At 34.3% G+C, this 20,565-nt stretch overlaps 1 protein-coding gene across 1 annotated transcript; it reads right to left on the bottom strand.

Annotated features, from left to right (window-relative positions):
* Positions 1 to 18,379: 18,379 nt before the first annotated feature.
* LOC132029976 (catechol oxidase B, chloroplastic-like) lies at positions 18,380 to 20,323 on the bottom strand. Its single transcript, XM_059419408.1, has one exon. The coding sequence runs from the start codon at positions 20,285 to 20,287 to the stop codon at positions 18,512 to 18,514; it is 1,776 nt and encodes a 591-aa protein (XP_059275391.1). The 5' UTR covers positions 20,288 to 20,323; the 3' UTR covers positions 18,380 to 18,511.
* Between the last annotated feature and the right edge of the window lie 242 nt (positions 20,324 to 20,565).

Here is a 20,565-nt window from a genome sequence, read left to right as displayed (position 1 = left end):
ACCGAACTGAAGAACCGAATGTCCACCCCTACATGGAACGGAAGCTTTTGTTTTCTAAGTAGGAAGGAATTTCCGATGAATATATTTACTAAAGAAAATAATCATAACATTAATGAAAAGAGTATATTAGTAAGGGCAAATCAGTCAAATTATAAAAATTTCAATCAATGATAAATAAAATAAAAGAATTGTCACGAAAATTCAAACTACGAGAGGTAAGCGTAATATCGTAAATCACAAGGGAGATTAATGTTATAGAGCAAAACTAAGTCAATTCTTCAAATGGTCATTGAACTTATAGAAAAGTCCACTAAAGTAACTTTTGAATTTATTTGGACAATAAGGTCATTAAACTATGTTCTTGTTTTCAATAAAGTAAATCATTTCATTTTTAGACATAAGACCCCTTAACCCATATATAAATTACAAAATTCATTACCTGGACACAATTTTTCGGTACGCCGAAATTCTTGTTCAAATTAATATTTTTCATATCTTAATAGTAAAATAAAAATACTCAACGTAATATTTCAACTTATAAGAATAAAACAACATAACCATTCAAACTTTAAGTATGCTATGAGGTTTTCTTTGTTGTATCTTCTTTTAAACTATCTTGATATTTTTCCATTGCTCAAAGCCAGAAATTAAACATTTTACTGAATGAAAATGATTGGACATAGTCGAAACACATGAGACGTTATATAGATACATGATGCATGTAATTAATATTTCTATATTATATAAAGGCTTAAGTCATCGATAAACCCTCGAACTTATCCGTAAAATCCATTTAGACCCCCCAAATGAGACTCCGAACCCTCCAAAATCACTTTTACTTTTACTGTGCCACTTGAACACAATGCACAGTGCGTGCATTACACTCCTCTAAAGGGGCGTGAAATGCCAAAATTTTAATCATTAAAAAAATAATTTTAAGAAAAAACCTATCTTAAAACTATTTAACTAATTAAAAAAACATTTCAAACCCAGAAAAAAACAAAAAAACAAAACTGAAAACCCAGCCCACCACCCGATTCCACTCGCCGCCGTCCCGTCGTTGTCGCCGCATTTTCTTTCCGTTTTATTTGTTTCTTAACTTCCAATTTTTCCCACACTTTTCTCTCCCTAAACAGCCAAAAATATTGTCCTGAAGACGGTTATGCAAAAAAAAGAAAAAGATTCAATAATTCTTTCCTATTAACGTAAAAAGAGGGGAAAAGAGAAGTTTTTTTTGTTACCTTGTGAGTGTGAAGCTAAGGGGGGTTGGAATGTTAGCTGGCTTTCTTGTTGTTTACTGTCATTCTTTAGCCCAATTGAGTCGGCAAACACATCAAGAAAAAAAAAAGGGCAAATTCTTGATGATGCTAGCAACCAATTAACCCATCATTTTGTCTTTATAATAGGAAAGTTTGACTGAATTCTTGATAGACCCCCGTGTATGTTTTCCCCCTTTTCTTGGTTTATGGGTTGTGATTTTCATGTTCAAACAGAGAAGTTAACATTTTATTAATAAATCTTCCAATTTTGCCCGCACTTCTGTCTCCCTAAACAACCAAAAATAAAGGGCGGGGCTGGGTGGGATGGAGTTGCGGTGGCGGACGTCGGGCCGGCGGCCATTATGTTAGAAAGAATCACCGCCAGCCATTGACAAGGTGGTGGCCTACTGGGTCTAGATGAAGTTGCCATTGTTGATGGGAGATGAGTTTTGGGTTTTTCAGGGAGATGGCCTGCGGGATGGGGGAAGAAGGGTGGGGTTGCATGGGCATGGGCGTGGGGGTGGGGTGTAAGAAAATAGGATTTTTACTTTTATTTTTTTCTGAAATAATTTTCTTATTAATTAAATAAGTTCTATATTAGTTTTCTTTTTCTTAATTCAAACTTTATTAATTACTTTGGGCTCACACGCCATTGTCATTGTTTCATGGAGACTCTTGTTTCATTCGTGCTTTTGCTACATCATCCGCTTGTGAGTTACACGCCCTTTATTTTTTGGATGGTTTATGATTTTGTGTTAAATTGGTACACATTTGTGGGGTTGGAGAGTCTAAATGAATTTTAAGGACAAATTTGAGAATCTGTTGATGACTTAAGCCGTATATAAATAATAGTTTCAACATGCCTGCCTGGCACTTATAAGGCTATTTTAGTAAATTTTGTTAAAATGGAGTAAAGTGATTGGGTTAAAGGGAATTGTACTATAGCTACAGTACAGATATTTTTCTGCTCGACTAAGAGCCCGTTTGGATTGGCTTATAAGTTGGCTTTTTTTTTATAAAATTGTTTTCACTTTTTTTGTTTGGGTAAATATTTCACCACAAATTAAGAATTATTTTTGTCTTAAAATAAAAACAAAAAAATAATTGAGCCCATTTGACTTAGCTTATCTAAAGCGAATTTATAAAGAAGCAACTTATAAGCCAAAAAAATAAAACAACTACCCCAACTTATTTTTTCAACTTATGTTCGCAAACAGCTTATAGAAATAAGCCAATCCAAACGGGCTCTAAATTGCCATTTTGCTTATCTCATCATCCATCACTTTCACAAGGCCCATAACTTTCAATGCTACGTGGCATTAAGGAACTGAAGGACTTTTTTAAAAAAACTCCTCCTATATCTTTACTCTTTAATGACCTCCATTATTCAAGATGGGGCTTTCAGTTTTTTTCCCTTTGCTTTTTTTTTTTACAAAATTTTAAGATTAACATTTTATATTTAAAAATAATAAAGCAACTAATTGATAAAACAGCAAAACATTATCCACAAACACAGAGGTGTTATTATTTTAAATTCTAAAATATCTTAACGTAACTTATTAACTTACTATAAAATTAGTATCTTTAAAATAAATTTTGTCAATTAAAATAAATTTTAATGTGAGTATTTAAGTATCTCTAAAATGAGTACAATAAAGTTTACATATATTATTCTACCAATATAATAAAAAGAATTATTAACTCGCATTCTTCGTTATGACGTTAAATAATCACCTTTGGTTCAAAAGAATATGCTTACATATTTATCATTATTAATCTTGATGAGCTGATGACAATCAATCTATGTTGGCTTATTTATATAGTGGTAAACTAGATAACACATAATTCAAAGGTAAACTAGCTTACTATGGGTCAATTAAGATATTGATTTTATGTTATATATTTTTTTAATTTATACAAGTCTAACCGTTGTCTCTTGGTCAATATCTTTTTAGCGGGTCGAGTTAAGTGGGGCGGGTTAACAAAATAGTTAAAATGAGTATCTTTTTATTTTTGAAAAAATTGGCTTTAAATAAAAATTTCATGTCAGCAAAATTTAATGAAAAAACCCACTTAAATAGGTTCGATGATTGTCTAAGTGAAATACCAATATTTAAGTGACTTTTGGGTTAGAAAACAAAGTTGGATGACTTTCTGAGTAAACTACCCTTAGTTGAGTGATCATATAAGATATTACCTCTCTGAAAATCTAAAAGACTAATATGGTCCATTTGGTGCTAATAGCTGAAACCACTATAACTTGGTATTAAATATTAAATATAACAGTATTTAATTAATGCATGATATTTCTCGAACTAAAAACAATAGATTACAAATACATAATCCACAATATAACACTCATTTGCATGGAGAAAATGCTAACAAGCATGTCATTTTAAAAGTGCACACTTTTTTATCTTAATTTTTTTATTTGATATTATAAATTTTCGTATTTCAGCATTCCAAAATACATGTTAATGTAATATTGATGCGGACTCTTGAACTTTTTTGATGATGAATTATATCAATAGCAATCACAATTTTTAATTTGTAATAGACAAATTTCCAGATAAAACTATTTTGAAAAAAATGTAGGATATTTTGATTATGCTAATATTTTATAAAATGGAACAAAACTTAGAGACCTTCTACGTAAGAATTAAAAGCAAATTTAGGATTTTAGTTATCCGGAAAGGCACTAATGGAGTTACAACAATTAGAAAAAGGTGTTATACATAAATTGAGACGGAGGGAGTATTGTGTTACCGGCCATACTCACCTAGTGTGTGTGTGTATGTGTGTGTCTATATATATATATATATATCTGTGTGTGAGCAGAGGCGTGTCTAGCATGTTAGATGGAGGTTCAATTGAACCCCTAACTTTCGACGCAGAACATAAATTTATGTGTAAAAAATTACTAAAATTGTAATAAAGAGTAGATATGAACCTATAACTTTAAAAATATAATGGGTTTAATGCTAAGAATCTCAGGATTGAACCCATAGAGTGTAAATTCTGAATCCGCCTCTGTGTGTGAGCTTCGGTGGTGGCGCAGTGACCAAAAATGGGGGCAATGGGGGGTTGGGGGGGGGGGGGGCAGTGGTGAGCAATAAAGAGGAGAAAATCTTTTCTCCCAAAATCAAAGAGATGAGATACTGAGTGAAAAAGGAAAGAAAAATTTGAACAGAAAGGGAGAAAATTGAAAAAAGTGAGGGAGTTGAAAAAGCTCCGCTTCACTGGAGCCAGGAGGGAAGAAGGAGGGGGGAGCGAAGGGGATCTGTTTTGATGAAGAAAGAGAAACAACGTTTTTTTTTTTTTTTTTGTTGGTAAATTATCTATTTAAGTTAATATCCACGTGTCTCCTTTTTATTTGTTATTTTAGCGTGTGAATTGCACGCATTTTGTGCGTTTGGCTGCATATTAATTTTGTGTTCAAGTGCCATAGTAAAAATAGTTTTGGAGGGTTCAGATGATAGCAGTTAGAGGGTCCAAATGAATTTCACGGATAAGTTCAACGGTCTGTCGATGATTTCAGCCAAAGTTAAATAATGATTTTGGTTAATCAATCATGTTTTTAATGTGGAATATCCAACTAATTTTGTATTTCTTTTCTGAAGTTCGGATCCCTTTTTTTAAAAATTTAAACAAACAGAATTAATACGGGTGTTGCTAGTTCTCCAAATTTGATTTGTAAGGGTATCACTTTTCAGTCACTTTCAGATTTAGTTTAGTTTAGTTTATCTCAACTACCTTCTTGTTTTGTTTTACTTGAAGAATATCATTCTCTCTCTCTCTCCCGGTGGCCTAACATAATACATATGAATGGAATTTTTATAAAAAGAAACAGAGCAGTTGGGTTATTTTGACTTTAAATTATGAGATTTCTTCAATGAGTTAGGTACTAATGGGATTCTTAAAGCTTTTGTTTGAATTAAATAGACGTACTATTCTAACAACTAAGCGACATTTACGGACAGCCTGTGCTGCTATGACAACGCTATTCTCTAATAATTCTCCATACGAGGCACTTTATTCACACATGTTAAATAAATGATGCATGTTTTTATTTAAGTAAACTATACTTATAGGAAGACAAATAAGGTGGAGAATTATTTGTCTCCATTTCTCTTCTTTTCATTTTTCCCAAGTTCTATCTTGGATTAGAAACACATGGCATGGATTAGAATTAATGGCTAAGATGTAATTGACTAAAACAAAGCCCTAACCATGATTACATAATTAATAATTTATTCATAAATATATTAGAATATTTTTCTCTCTCTTCCTATTTACTTTTCCTACCCACTAAAATATTTTTTCTATTTTATCCGATTATTTTTTGCCACTTAATTTTTTTCCCCTAATAGACCCATTATTCAATTGGTGATATTTTTCATTTTTTCAATTATGATGCTTACTAATTCACATAATATAGACCCCATTATTCAATTGGTAATTGTATATTTCTGAAAGAGTTGTCTATATTCCGAAAAATATCACCATTAAAGAGTTGTCATGATTGAAAAAAAGATGGCATATTAAAATAGGAAGAGAGAGAAAATATTTTAATATATTTATGGATAAGTTATTAATTATATAAATTATGGTTAAGGTCTTGTTTTAGTCAATTGAATCTTAGTCATTAATTCTAACCCATGTCATGTGTCTCTAATCTAAGGTAGAAGTTGGGAAAAATGGAGAGAAGGAAAATGGAGAGGAGCCCAATCCTCGACTGTCTTGCAAGCTATGAAAAAATTCTGAATAACTCATAACTCAGACGAAGCTCCCTTAGAGTATGTTCTCAACATATTTTGGTCGTTTCGTAGCAAAACAAAAGATTCTTTTTTTCTTTTAAAAGTATCACCATGTTAAGAACCTTAAATAAGTGCAAGGACCAAAAGGAAACGAATACTTCTTAAAGAGGGAGTCACAATTTTAATACAAATTAAAACTCTTACTAATTGAGAACATGAAATGTAACGGAGAAAATTCTTAAAGAGGGAACCACACATATATACACAAGGAAAAAAATCTCGTCTTTTGAAGCTTTTTTCTTGAAAAAGTTCATTGATTAGTAATGGTGCTCAAGAGCATATATAATCATCTTTGACATTCTATATTAAATTATTACTTATAACAGATTGAAGGCTCGCACATGTATTAACTTTGAAAATAATTAAAATATAGGCCACCAGGACTCTAAAATATGTTTTCCAATTCCAAGATCGCAGATTTAAAAGATTTGGTCAAAGCATTGTAGGACGAGGGAAACACAAAAAAAGATCCCGAAATTAGTATATTATAGCACATGGTTGAAGAGTTAATTTCCTGGATGGATACTCAAGTTTAGGGAATTTTTTACAAAAGTTACTTTTGTTTCATTTAGGACAATAAAAGTCACTCAAGTATCATTACTTTCCTCTAAAAGTACCTAAACACCTTAAAGTCTCTTTTTCTCCTAGTTGACATGTCACGGCATTAGAACCCCATATTTTTTAAATAATAGACTTGTTTAACTCCATACTCATTTAATTAAATTCATATTTTATATCCAATCAAATATGAACCGGTTTAAAAACAGCAAAGGAACAAACTAGCATGTAATCTAAATGAATTAGAATTAAAAGATGACTTCTTTAAATCCATAAATAAGTTTTAAAAATTAAAATTAAAATTTAAAAAATTGAATTTGAGTTACTTTAGAGCTTTACTTTATATATTGCTAGACATTAACATGACAAGTCGGAATATCTATATCATAACATGAAGAAAATTAAGAATATATTATATTTCATATAAGACTAATAATATAATATTTCAAAATAAAAAATAAGAATAATAATATAATATTTTAAAACAAGTACTATAGTAATGAACATTCTGAGAAATAAAAATATCTCGATGGTATGGAATGGAGATGCCAAAAATTATACACTACATACATAAAAATAAATAACTAAAAATAAAGATGAAAATTTTTCACTTGATTTATTTTTTAAAATATACGAATATGCTATTTAAAAAAACTTGAATTTGAATAGAAAAATTAAATTACTTGAATTTTAATTAAAATTGAAAGATAATATATTTGAATCGGGATTTAAAGAAAATTTAGATTTGAAAAAGTGCCTTAATAGAACATATGGTTTGATTCTTTTGCAGCTTTTTAACCAGGTCATATTTAATTGGGTATAAAATATGAATTTGATTAAATGAGTTTGATGAGTTATATATTTCTATTATTAAAATAAAAAATGTGGCTTTAGTGACATGGCATGCCAACTAAGAAAGAAGGAGACTTTTGAGGTGTTTAGTTATTTTTTAGGAAAAATAGTGATACATGAGTGACCTTATTGTCCTAAATGAAACAAAAGTGACTTTTGTAAGAAATTTCCTAAACTTGAATGACCATCTAAGGAATAAAATATTAGAACCCCGAACCCATAAGCTTCAAATCTTGACTTCACCTCTGTTGATACTTATTCGTGGCGAAACAATAAGTCGCCACCAAAAGGTTTAGTTCTGTGGCGACCAACAACGCCACAAAAGCTTATTAGATCGCCATGAAAACCACTCACAAAAAGTGTTGCAAAGAAAGGTCGCCACTGAAAACGCTGTCTTAGTGGCGACTGAGTCGCCACAGAAAAACTTGCAGTTGCGACAATTTAGCTGCCACCCAAAGTTTATAGTTTTGAAAGCCCATTCGTGGCAACAAGGGTCGCCACTAAAGCCTCTTTTTAAAACAAAACAAAAAATTGACAATAGGCTGGTGTATTCCTACTAATTGCCCAACAACATTGAAATTATAACAAACACCACCAAATACACCTAAAGAAAAGAGAATGGGATAACTTTCCAATAATCTATTCAACAAAGTTTACAACTCTTCATAATACATTCTAATTGTGTATACATATAAAATAAAATAAAATAAAAAATCAAATGCCTTCGAACTTCTCCTCAGCCAACATCATCTCCCTTGCTGAAGAACATTGTCCCTGCTATTTCAATAAAAAAATGTAAAAAATCATTTTTGTAACCCCAAAACAGAAAACAACCATTTATTTATAGCTATGTGGGCAAGTATATAGAGGAAGACAACATAAAATACTCAGAAAATTGTATCTATAGTGCTAATGTTTTCTAAGTCTGTATACCAATTTCTACTTCTAAAGATCATGGTCATTTTCAATCTTATTTCAAACCACAATATAATCCTAGATGTCCACAAAAAAGTCATGTAAGAATTGTATTCAGTGTCCCAATCTTCATGAAACTGTTAATGTCGTTTAGATTGATCGGTAACATCTTCTTACTAACAATATCGAGTTATTCAATTTGTTTGGACAGAATCAGGGTGATAAGTGATAAACCAGTGTTATTACTAATAAACTCCTACATCTAAGACATCCTCATATCCATAGGGAAAGAGGAATTGACTTACATGTGTATTTGAGAAAATCTAGGATCATCCTGAAAGAGATGGCAAAGTAAATCCAGAATGGAAGTCTGAAATTTAGAAATCAGTGACATATTTCTGTTTTCAAAAGGAAACAAAACCCATAACTATCCAATAGGAGTTATTGGACAAAAAATTTGGAGTCACGGCCTTATCAGAAGCATCTGCATCTTGGACTAACATGGGTTGGTGCAACACCAGGGGTAAACCTCATAGAATATGGAAGAGACTTGACAGAGTTTTCTTCAATCATCAATGGACTAAGATGTTTTCTAGTAGTGACATTGAACACTTGGCAAGCACTGGTTCTGATCACACCCCTATGTTGATTAAATGTTCTAACACCAACTTCCAAGGAATTAAATACTTTAAGTTCCTTCAATTTTGGACAGAGCAACCTGATTTTCAGAATGTGGTACAACAAGCTTGGGACATGGAAGTACAAGGGAATAACATGTGGAAATTCCAGCAGAAACTCAAGAACTTAAGCAGAAAACTGAGTATATGGTCAAGGGAACAGATTAGAAATGTTTTTGATCTTGTGAAGGAATGGGAAGTCAAGATGCAGAACTTGGAGGCTGAATATATTGAGAATGAGGTTGATGATATCAGAGAACAGGTTCATAAGGCTCAGGCAGAACATACAAAATGGCTCAAGTTTGAAGAATCTATCCTCAGATAAAAAGCTAATATTAGATGGCTTAAAGAAGGGGATGCTAATACCAAATATTTCCATGCTATCATCAATGAAAAAAGACGGAGACTTAATATTCACAGAATCCAAAACAATGAAGGGCAATGGATTAGTGGTGATGATGATATAGCTACCGAGGCGGTTAATCACTTTACTCAGTTATTTCAAGAAGATGGTGAACCTGATCTTCAGTACATTGACTGCCTTGATCATGTTATTAATCAACAAGACAATATTATGCTTTGTGCAATGCCACAAGAACCAGAGATCAGAGAAGCTGTTTTTGCCCTTAGCACTAACAGTGCTCCGGGACCTGATGGGTTTGGAGGATCCTTTTATCAAAATTGTTGGGAAATCATTAAGGAGGACTTGATGAAGGTAATTCAAGATTTTTTCAGTGGGGCAAAACTTACCAAATTTTATACCAGCACATGCCTTATTCTTCTACCAAAAGTAGAAAATCCATCCTCCTTTAGTGAAATGAAACCAATTAGCCTCAGCAATTGTTCCAACAAGATCATTTCTAGAATATTGAGCACCAGACTAAATCTCTTACTACCCAAAATCATTTCTGAAAACCGTTCAGGTTTCATTAAATAGAGATCTATCACAGACAATGTTCTGTTAGCCCAGGAAATCCTTCATTCTATCAACAAAAGACCTTGGGTAGAAATGTGGTGATTAAACTTGATATGGCAAAAGCATACGACCGAGTCAATTGGGAGTTTCTTATTACTGTTATGAGAAAGTTCGATTTTGCTGAGACTTAGATAGATTTGGTTTGGAGAACCATCTCCAATGTTTGGTATTTTGTATTGATAAATGGTGTCAGGAGAGGTTTCTTTCATTCTTCAAGAGGTGTTAAGCAGGGGGATCCTCTTTCCCCTTCTATTTCTCTTCTTGGGGCAGAGGTATTATCAAGGCTTCTCAATTAATTACCTTTCATTAATCAATTCAAAGGTTTCAGTGTCACACCCCTAATGAGGAGTATGACGGGCTCCGACCCATAGGTCGAAACCACCTGACTTAATAGTTACTTTGAACATCACATACCATAACTCAGTGAACACACCATGCAGAAAAGGCCCAACATAGAAATCTCCGATAATTCAACACATATGTACATATGCAGACCGACAAGGTCGCCACAACATAACGTATATCATAAATCCGACAAGGCTATCAGAAAAATATCAAGAACCCAAAACAAGGCCGACAAGGCCATACATAATATTTACATATCCCACTATGTTCATGAGCCTCTAAGAGTATACATATGAACATATATTATACTAACAGAAAAGTACCAAAAGATAGCAAGCTCGGAGTAGTGGCACTTGCTAACACCGCTGAAGCTGGAAAATCCTACTGCGGTTGCTCCTCGATAACTCTGTCAGAGCCTGCAGCACGAAATGCAGCGTCCCGTGCAATGGGACGTCAGTACGGATAAAAGTACTGAGTATGTAAGGCAGGAGGGTAACAATATAATTAGGATATAAGGTAACATTAATAAAGGCAAAAGAAAAACCGAACATCTGGAAGTAACACAGAATACAATGCATGATAAAATCATTGGTATGCTTATATATTTATATATGTATGTATATATGTACGTAACAGATAGTATCCATGCCCGGCCGTAAGGCTCGGTGTTATATGTGTAAAATCATGCCCGACCATTAAGGCTCGGTGTTATCATCATTAGCCCGCGTCCGGGGCAATATCATAACATGCCCACTGCAGTGGTATGCGCATTTACGCGCCATGCACGGCCGACTATAGCCCGGCACGGTGTAGTAAAATAGTGAAATACATTTATTTATATGCATATACCATGTATGAGAAGTCAATGATCTGACCTTGGCCTTTCGGAGTGACATAAGGTCGGTAGCCTCCGAATAGCTTATGGAATTCGTATCGAGTCCAAAGAATTAATCGATGATGATAAGTAAAATAATATTTTAAGAATCAATAAAATAACAAGACATTAAGATTTGAAATACAAAACATAGGAATGGAGTGGATTTGTTATGAAACGCTCGTGTTTATATTCTAGTTGGATTCGTGCCAAAGAAAGAGGGAAACGAACACCTTACATACCTTATCCGTCAAGCCACCACTTAAAGAATTCCTTACACCGACTTGCCTTCACCCGAGCCTATATATTGAGAAATATACCTTTAATCATACTTTCATCATATTTTCATCAACTTATAAGCACTCATTATGGAAGACTAATTTGGGTTACGAAAATTTGGGCAGCATCTCCCCTATGTCATCTTCTTCCTCCAAATACCAAAACAACTCCCAAACAATACCAACAATATTAACAACAACATCCTCAATATTCTACAAGATAAATATGTATATTTTCATCCAAACTCTCTTCAAACCTCAACCCATAAGCCAACAACATCAACACGACAAACTATAAATTTTATTCTCATAAATATTCCTAAATCAATGTTAATAAAGAGAGAGATTCCATAATTCATACCTTATCTTTACTAGAGTAGCAAGATCTTCAATATTTACTTTGTTTCCAAGCCAACTCCAACACAGAATGAAATTATAAATGAGACTACACGTTGTCAGGACCTTGATTAATACGCCGTAACTTGAAATTGACTCAAAATCCTCACCTTTTATGTGATATAAGAGAGTCTTGCTTGCTGAATTTTCTGGAAATTTTTAGAAGTTTTTGATGGAAAAAAATGGGGTTTTTAACCATTTTATAGTGGCTCAAAGTCGGCTATACTGTAGCAGTGCTGTTTCAGCTCTGTCAGCCTAAATTGTAACGTCCATAATTCTCTACTCCGATGTCCTATCGATGAGCGGGTTGTTGCTTGGAAACTAGACTCGACGAACTTCATTTTAGGATTTTGAAACACTTTAAAACTCCTAATATGCATGAAGATATACCCCTCCAAAGTTGACCCAAAATTCTATCTTGATTCTGCCAACTTTTTTAAAAAAATTTTTTTTTGACAAACTTATTTTTCTTGATTTGCTTGGTCCCATAGTCTTCCATAGCTTATTATATGAACTTAAACCCTCTTAACCATGAGATAGATGCATACAATCTCCCATATCCTAGGAAATGCTCCACGTCTACACTTAAACAACTAATGCCTAATAGATTTCACATACAAGACTACGAGGTGTAACATTCAGTATGCCATTACAGGCTCCACACATCACTCATCTTGCTTATGCAGATGATGTGATGCTTTTCTCTTCTGCAACCAAGAGATCTCTAGAAGCTATTACTGGGCAACTATAAGCATATCAAAGATGTTTAGGGCAGCTCATTAATATTGACAAAAGTTGTTTCTTAGTCAGCAATAAAGCCACTACAAATCAGATCCTAATGGTCAAAGAAACAACATGGTACAGACAAGCTAAATTTCGTATGACCTATTTAGGATGCCCCCTATACATTGGAAGACAACTCATTGCCTATTATGGGGAAATGATTGCTAAAATCATCAAAAAGATCACTGGTTGGCATGGAAAATTGTTATCTCACGGTGGAAGATTTGTACTGATTAAACATGTATTACAATCACTTCCAATTCATCTTTTATCTGTTGTTGAACCGCTAAAGGAGTCTTAGAAGAAGTGGAGAGACCTATGGCTAGATTCTTTTGGGGTGCTATAGAAGGTAAACAAAAATACCACTGGAGTGCTTGGGACAAAATGTCTTATCCTATTGATGAAGGAGGTTTGGGTATCAGAACACTTCAGGATGTCAGTGAGAGCCTGAATATGAAAAGATAGTGGAAATTCAGAACAACGGATTCTTTATGGTCCAAATTTCTTAATGCTAAATACTATATGTTCACATCACCTGTTGCTAAGCGTATTATGCCTACTCAGTCTCTTATTTTGGAAGAAAATACTTAGAAATAGGGACATGATGGAAGAGAAGATCCTTTGGAAGATCAATGGTGGCACTACCAATCTCTGGTGGGACAACTGGACTTATAACATAGGATCTATAGCTCAAATTATTCATCTTCAAGATCCACCTATGAATTCTAAAGTGGCTGATATTATCAACAATGGGATGTGGAATATTGATCATATGCATTATCCAGAATACCTATCAGAACATATTACCACTATAAATATAGGGGAGCAAGGCATTTCTGATTTTCCAGTCTGGACTAGTAATAGCAAGGGAGACTTCTCTACTGCTTCGGCATGGAACTTAGCAAGACAAACAAGAGAGAAATCCCCTTTGTTTATGAAAATTTGGAACAAGTACTTACCTTTTAAGATGTCTTTTCTATTATGGAAGCTCTTGAAGAACAAATTGCCTTTTGATGACATCCTTCTCAAGTTCAAGCAAAATCTTGTATCCAGATGTTTCTGTTGCAGAGTCCCTCAAAGCGAGACAATTCACTATACTTACATGGCAGGAGACATTGCTAGCATATTATGGAAGCATTTTGGCAGCCCTCTGGGCATTATATGGGAAGACATTCCTATCAGATTATTTTTCAAGAATTGGTGGAGCCTCAAACCTATTAATTCCATCCACCAAATTTTCTTACAAACCACACCGATTGTGGTTTGTTGGGAAATTTGGAAAGCTAGATGTGCAGAAAGGTATGGCAACACAATATGCTCTATTAAGAGGATTAAATATCAAATTTTATCCCATATGAAATGGATCTTGAACAAGATAAAGCCGGATAGAACTTGGGGGTCGGACTGATTTCATATATGCAATCAAATCATGACCTTGAGACAAAAAATCGATAGCACTGTTGTAGTGTGGGATAAACCGAAATGGCCATTTTTTAAACTCAACACAGATGGTAGCAAGGGTCAGAATGGTCCAGCAGGGGCAGGAGGGATTTGTAGAGATCCACAGGGAAACATTATCATGGCGTTCGCATCATCTTTGGGCAACGACAATAGTAATACTGCAGAAGCCAAAGCAACTTTAAAGGGATTGAAATGGTGTGTTCAAAATGGCATAGATAATCTTATACTGGAGGGCGATTCGTTGTTAATCATCAACATGCTACAAGGCAAAACTCTTCCTCCATGGCACCTGAAAGACACGATTATGGAAGCTCAAAATCTTGCGAAAGGATCAATTGCCAATTTAAGCATTGTTTTTGGGAAGCAAATCAAGTTGCGGATGCATTGGCCAAATGGAGTATCCATCATCAAGATCACAATTTCTTTACCTTGGACGACTTATCACAGAGTGCGAGAAGCCCATATAGAATGGATAAATGCAGATGCCCTCCCTAAGATTCAAACATAGAAAACTTAATTTTTGGTAACTCTGTTTTGGTAGAACCCCTGCAAGTATATAGCTGTTAGTTGTTTTCTATTGAAACCTAGTTAGGTTTATTTTACTCTGCAGCTATAAATTCGGAGTTTTGGAAGGGACTGTCCACCTCCTTGTAAGTGACAGGTGCTGACTTTTTTGTGAATAATTCAAATACCCAGGGGCTGGAAATTGATTAAAAAAAAAAAAAAAAAACATCTGCATCTTGGGAGTTCACTAATACAACATCATAAGAACTAACTATCAGTAGTACTACAACAACAACTATGTAAACACCATGCAAAAGATATCCAACCGAAACCTTAGCCAGGAAGTAGCATATGATGAAGCTTATGATATTTAAGTACAATTTTTATGAGTTTGGAAGCTTATGATATTTAAGTACGGTTGTTCTTTCAGCTCATAAAGGTAATACAACTCTATTAAAGTTCCTACATAATGAGAGTATAATACTTTGGCATTCACTTGGTAGCATTACAAACTTCTCATGGGGATAAAGTGATACAAGAACCGACAACAAGTATATCTTTGTAATTGTGTTTTTAAAGAATATGTTACTTGAGATAAAATTCCACGATGGATGATACCAATTGTTTTGGCCAAGCAAGCCTGGAAATGCAATAGTTAATACAGTTTATCTTTCGCATATAAACTGTTTGCTACCAGAACATGTGTTAATGCATTGCACTCATCATACAAAAATTTGTTCTAGTAAGACATTGAATAGATATGAATAGCAATAACAATCACTTAATCATTATTAGACTACTCTGTCCTCTCCACAACAATCTGAATCTCTATATTTATAAAGAAAATGTGTACAAATTCACATTTGACATCATAATGGAAAGAATCACCTAGGGACTATTCCCCCCGGATGGAAAATAACAAGTCTCAAGAGGATAAAAAGAAACATCGTCCATCATGCTTGTTATTCAGAATTTATTATCCTCTTGAGAAAGAGAGAAAGCAAACAATAAGCAATAATATAATGAGGGAAAAAAAGAATCAACCATATTTCTGAAACTGCAGGTTATCACAAGAAATAAACATCAGTTTATGTATCTCGGGCATCATTAATTTGAAGTGGCAAGAAAAGGAAGTAGAAACCTTAATTCAGAATACAATGAATTTAGTATTGTGCAGCAGCTCTTTTACGTTCCTCAACATAAAGAGTGTCCCTTTTTCTTAACCTAAAAAGTTTAACAATCTCCTATACAAATGTCCCTGCATATCATTTTACTCTTCTAGGAAAGTACTTGTAATAACTATATAAAACAATATGCAAATAAGTTAGATGTTCAAAAGAACCAAAAAAGAAAAAAGTGAGGAACGAACAATTGCTGCTGCAAAAATTAACCTTCTCGTCTCAATATATTCAATATCACCCAGAGCTCCTTGATATCTTATTTTTTAGCATCCAAATTGATCACTTGGACTGTTTTAACCTATCATAATAAGTAAGTGAACAATCAACCAGACTTGAGAACAAAAGGCTTAGTTCTTCTATCCCAAACCGCAAACACGAGCATAAATTGTAGTACCAATTAGTCACATAATTACTCTATCGAGAATACACTTAAGTATGAAGTGAAGCGGTGGAATGTATATTTGGTCCTTAATTGACAGTACCCTTCAATATATCAATATGTAAGATATCTATTTTCTCTTAAAAAAAATGTTTGAAGAATGGATCCCAAATTCTAATTGCTATCTTTCTAATATATTTCTTCAAATATAACCAAGTGAATAAAATTATGTCCATTTCTTTAGTTATTAATAGACCGTCTACAATGTGTCTGCTTTTCTTTTTAAAAAACATTAACATAATTTTGGGAAATGGATATTTTAAATAAGAAAAAAATTGATGATAAAACTTTTATAAGTATAGCTTGAATAAAAAATTAAATTTCTTATATTTTAATCGCTGTAGACAAGAATTAATAATATATAGTAATTTGTAAATTTATTTGACCATTTCTATCCATAAATATAAGATCCAGTTACTTCAATAATATCAATCAAGACGTTTCAAAATAAAATTAGAAGATCACTCAACACTTACGTCTCACTTATAATATTTAAAAATAACTATACTTTATGTAACATAATACAATTACATTACATCATACTTATTAATATATGTAAAATAATGTAATATATAACTAGAATATACCTTCACAAAAATTACATTTTTCACTTAAAGTATATCTCTCTATTGAAGGAGACAATTAAACTTCACATTAATAATAAATATAAATGAACATTTTCTCTACTTAAAAGTTATACTTAATTACTCAGTAATACAAATTTAGTAGAATATATTAATTAAGCATGGATTCCAAAATTTACAATTGAATTTTTCTTTAGTAGTGAAAGATGACTCTGTAATACCTATTGACTACTATCTACCCACAGGATCAGCTCAATTATATGTTGTGGTAGGTGTGGGGGAAGCCTGTTTGGAAGAGGCCGGTGAAATAATTTGAGTGTATGTATATGTTGTTAACGTTGAAAATGACTTCCATTGGAGCCACCTTATTTTCCACAAATTGACAGAAGTTGTCTTGTTTAAGAAAATATTTTTTCTAAACATGATTTAATGTAACCAAACAACATGCACGTTTGCTATGACGGAATTTTTTTTTCCTTAGAAATACTTTCTTGGAAAATAAGTGGCTTTTCTTACTTATTTTCTGAAATTTGATAGTAAGATAAAAAAAAATATTGCCCTAAATCATGTTTAGGGATGGGGATGCTAGGGTGGGTAGGTCAAGCCTCAAGAGGTGGCTTGGTAGGGGTTTTTGGATTTGAAAGGAGGGGATCGGAGGAGACACTGAGCTTAAAATGCAACTTGTTTTTTCTACTCCCAATAGAAAAGACATTTTTCTAATTTTTTAAAAACGTACAAACATGTTGGATAATAGTTTCCAGAAAATGTTTTCCTTCATACAAAACACACCCTTAATCTTCACTATTTTCTTTAAAGCTTCTTGATATTTCATGTAAATTGTATATTAGTGAAACATAGTTGAAGATTTATCAATGGATCGAATTGGTCCCTATATAATTTGTTCACCCGTTGTTGAATAATTGCTTCATAACGTCATTTTTTCGTATGTTCGATCATTTTTCTTTTGTGGACTTTTAATAAAGCCTCGAAGTTGCAAACTTGCAAAAAATTGTTCGGAGTGCCTATATGTAGTGGTAGCTAATTGATGTGTAATCAATTTGAGGAACATAAGCCCCAACTCCTTAGATTTGACTAATTAAAAGCACAACGATTGTAGAATTGAGTGCAAATATTAAAGCAATCATTTGGTCTGATCATTTGAAGGCTGATTAAGTTGTAAAATATCATACATTAGATTAATCTAGCATGACAAAGCCAAAACTACGATTTTGAGTTTATCAGTTCTGAATTCTAAAAAACACTACTTACTGGGTTCTTAGTAAATTATTTAAATTTTTTTTTTTTTAAAAAATAAATAAGAAGTTTGAGCCAGATCTGCTATGTTCTGCAGAGATCGTAAGCGAAGTTCTAGTATTTCATTGAACGTAGGACGTTGTCTTGTTTCACTAAAGATTCTTGACATCACCAAATGAGATTAAGCCCAGAAGAAAACAAAAAGAAAAAAAGATGAGAACGGCTGCGTGGTAGACAAACATTTATTCTGATAACTAGAAACATAGTCAGCAATCTAGCTGATATTTTAACAGAACTAGAAACGTATAAAAGCGCACACTACAGTTTAATTTTGGCACCATAGCCACCAAAACAGGACTTAACAATCCTCAAGCTTGATCTCCGCACTTTCAATGGAGATCAGTTCGCCACCTTTCTTTGGAACCAAAGTTACAGCAATAGTGCCTTCATCTTCCAGGCCATTGTCCTCCAAAAGTTCATTGATGGCCAGCTGGAAATTAACATCCGCAGTACGAGTAGTTCCATGAACATGTGGCAAGTTGGTGTAGCTCCCTGCAAACTCTGTCTTGTCAAGCTCATCCGCATTCACAGTCTTGTCCACGTTGAGGAACACATCAAACCTTATGTTTTTGCTATCATCGTACTTGACATGGTTGAATGTCAGCAACTCCTCTTGTTCCCTTTTCTCCTGTGAGGTCCTTGACGGAGCCGGCCTATTGATGGAAAAGGAAATGGCTCTGTCTAGCTTCGCGAGTGGGAATACGTTGCTGGCTGGTGGAAGTGAACCTGTATTCACTTTCCCTGTTGTAGTCTTTCTTAGTGGCTTAAAGTTACGCCATGGAGTGGGCATTGGGGCGTAATCGTACCCCATCTTCTTACTGTCCAAACAGTCTCGGACTTTCACACGCCATGGGTTGCGGTTTTCATCGTAGAAAAAGAACTCCGAGTTCAACCAATCTTTGTCCGCCAAATCCCTTCTTTTCCCTCCTGTTGCTTTCCATTCATTCCACATCCGGTCCACATTGCTATGGTGGCAATAGAAAACTGGGTCCAAACCAGCTGAGTAGAAATTACCCATATTCTCACCGTATGACGGGGCGCCAGTATCCAAAACTGAACCTCGCACTGTACCGGTCCAGGCGTGGACAGCATTATGAGGAATATTTTCAATAGTTCCCATCCCTGGACTTGGAGCAGTTCCCAGAGGGTAAGGCTTACCAAAGAACAACAACGGGCACGGCGCATTTGTTATCATTTGACGGTACATATGTGTTAAGTTATTCGTCATCTGCTGGAGTTCAGTTGTTTGGATCTCTTCACCGAAAGAACCAAGATCCATTATGGCTCCGTTACGGCGACTTGGGTTACGCCTTGCGTCGTAAAGGGGAGACCCTTCAACATCGAACATGGGAGGCAAACGCATGCCCTTTGGATGGTCCCAGTTCCAATATGGCAAACCAAAAGTTGGATCATTAATTAAAGATCCCAAGATTCTCTCATAGAAGTACAAGTACCATCTATGAAATGGGAAGAAAAGCCAAGAGAAGTGAACTTGCAACTCTTTGCCACCAACTTTGTAAGCACCGTTGCAATAAGCACAATGGACATTGGCTTGTTGCTTGAAGCCAAGAGGATCAAATGGGTCTAATTTGTCAAGTTCCCTCATTCGACTAATGGCTAACTGGTACTTGGCTATGTACTCCTCATCAACCGCATGAGCAGGTGGACGGATACGGAGCTTGGTCATAGAAGGGAACTTGTAATATGGAACGCTGTCCAAATCTTCAGGTTTAGGGGGGCAACAACTATATGGTACAGGTGGACCATCAGTTATCGTGGCTGTACCACAAGAGTTGAGATCAGGGGGTGGTATAGGAGAAGCAGTGGCTAATGGTGCAAGATTAGCAGCACCATATAGCCCTCCTAAACCAAGAAGCACATTTCTCCTATCAACACCATCAAGGTTCTTTTCATGCTCGCCAGAGTTATTGGCGTTGCATGAAACCTTGAAACTTTGACTACGCCTTCCATGGAGGAAAAGCTGAGAGGGTTTTGCTACGAAAGATGTGTTGGTGAAGGAAGAAGAGAGGGTTTTGTTGGTGCATAATGGTAGAGTAGTAGTAGAAGAAGCCATTGTTGGGATGAGTGATTTTAGTTTGAAGGGTTGCAACCTTAATTTATACACAATGGGTAATGGTAGGTACGTAGTACTAACGTGAAACACATGCTCGGCTGATTTTAGTTCTTTACTCCCAGCGTCTCAATTTATGTGGCATATGTCTCAATTTATGTGGTAATTAAAGTTAGAATTTCGAGAGTAAACTTAGCCCTCATAGAAAATTGCCCATGAGATTGCATTCCATCGGCTTTTAAGATCCCTCTAGTGCTAAATAAAAAAAAATCTTTGAGCAA

The sequence above is a fragment of the Lycium ferocissimum genome, chromosome 9, assembly GCF_029784015.1.
Source record: "Lycium ferocissimum isolate CSIRO_LF1 chromosome 9, AGI_CSIRO_Lferr_CH_V1, whole genome shotgun sequence".
NCBI classification, from domain to species: Eukaryota; Viridiplantae; Streptophyta; class Magnoliopsida; order Solanales; family Solanaceae; genus Lycium; species Lycium ferocissimum.
This window is presented reverse-complemented; position numbering and strand designations above follow the sequence as displayed.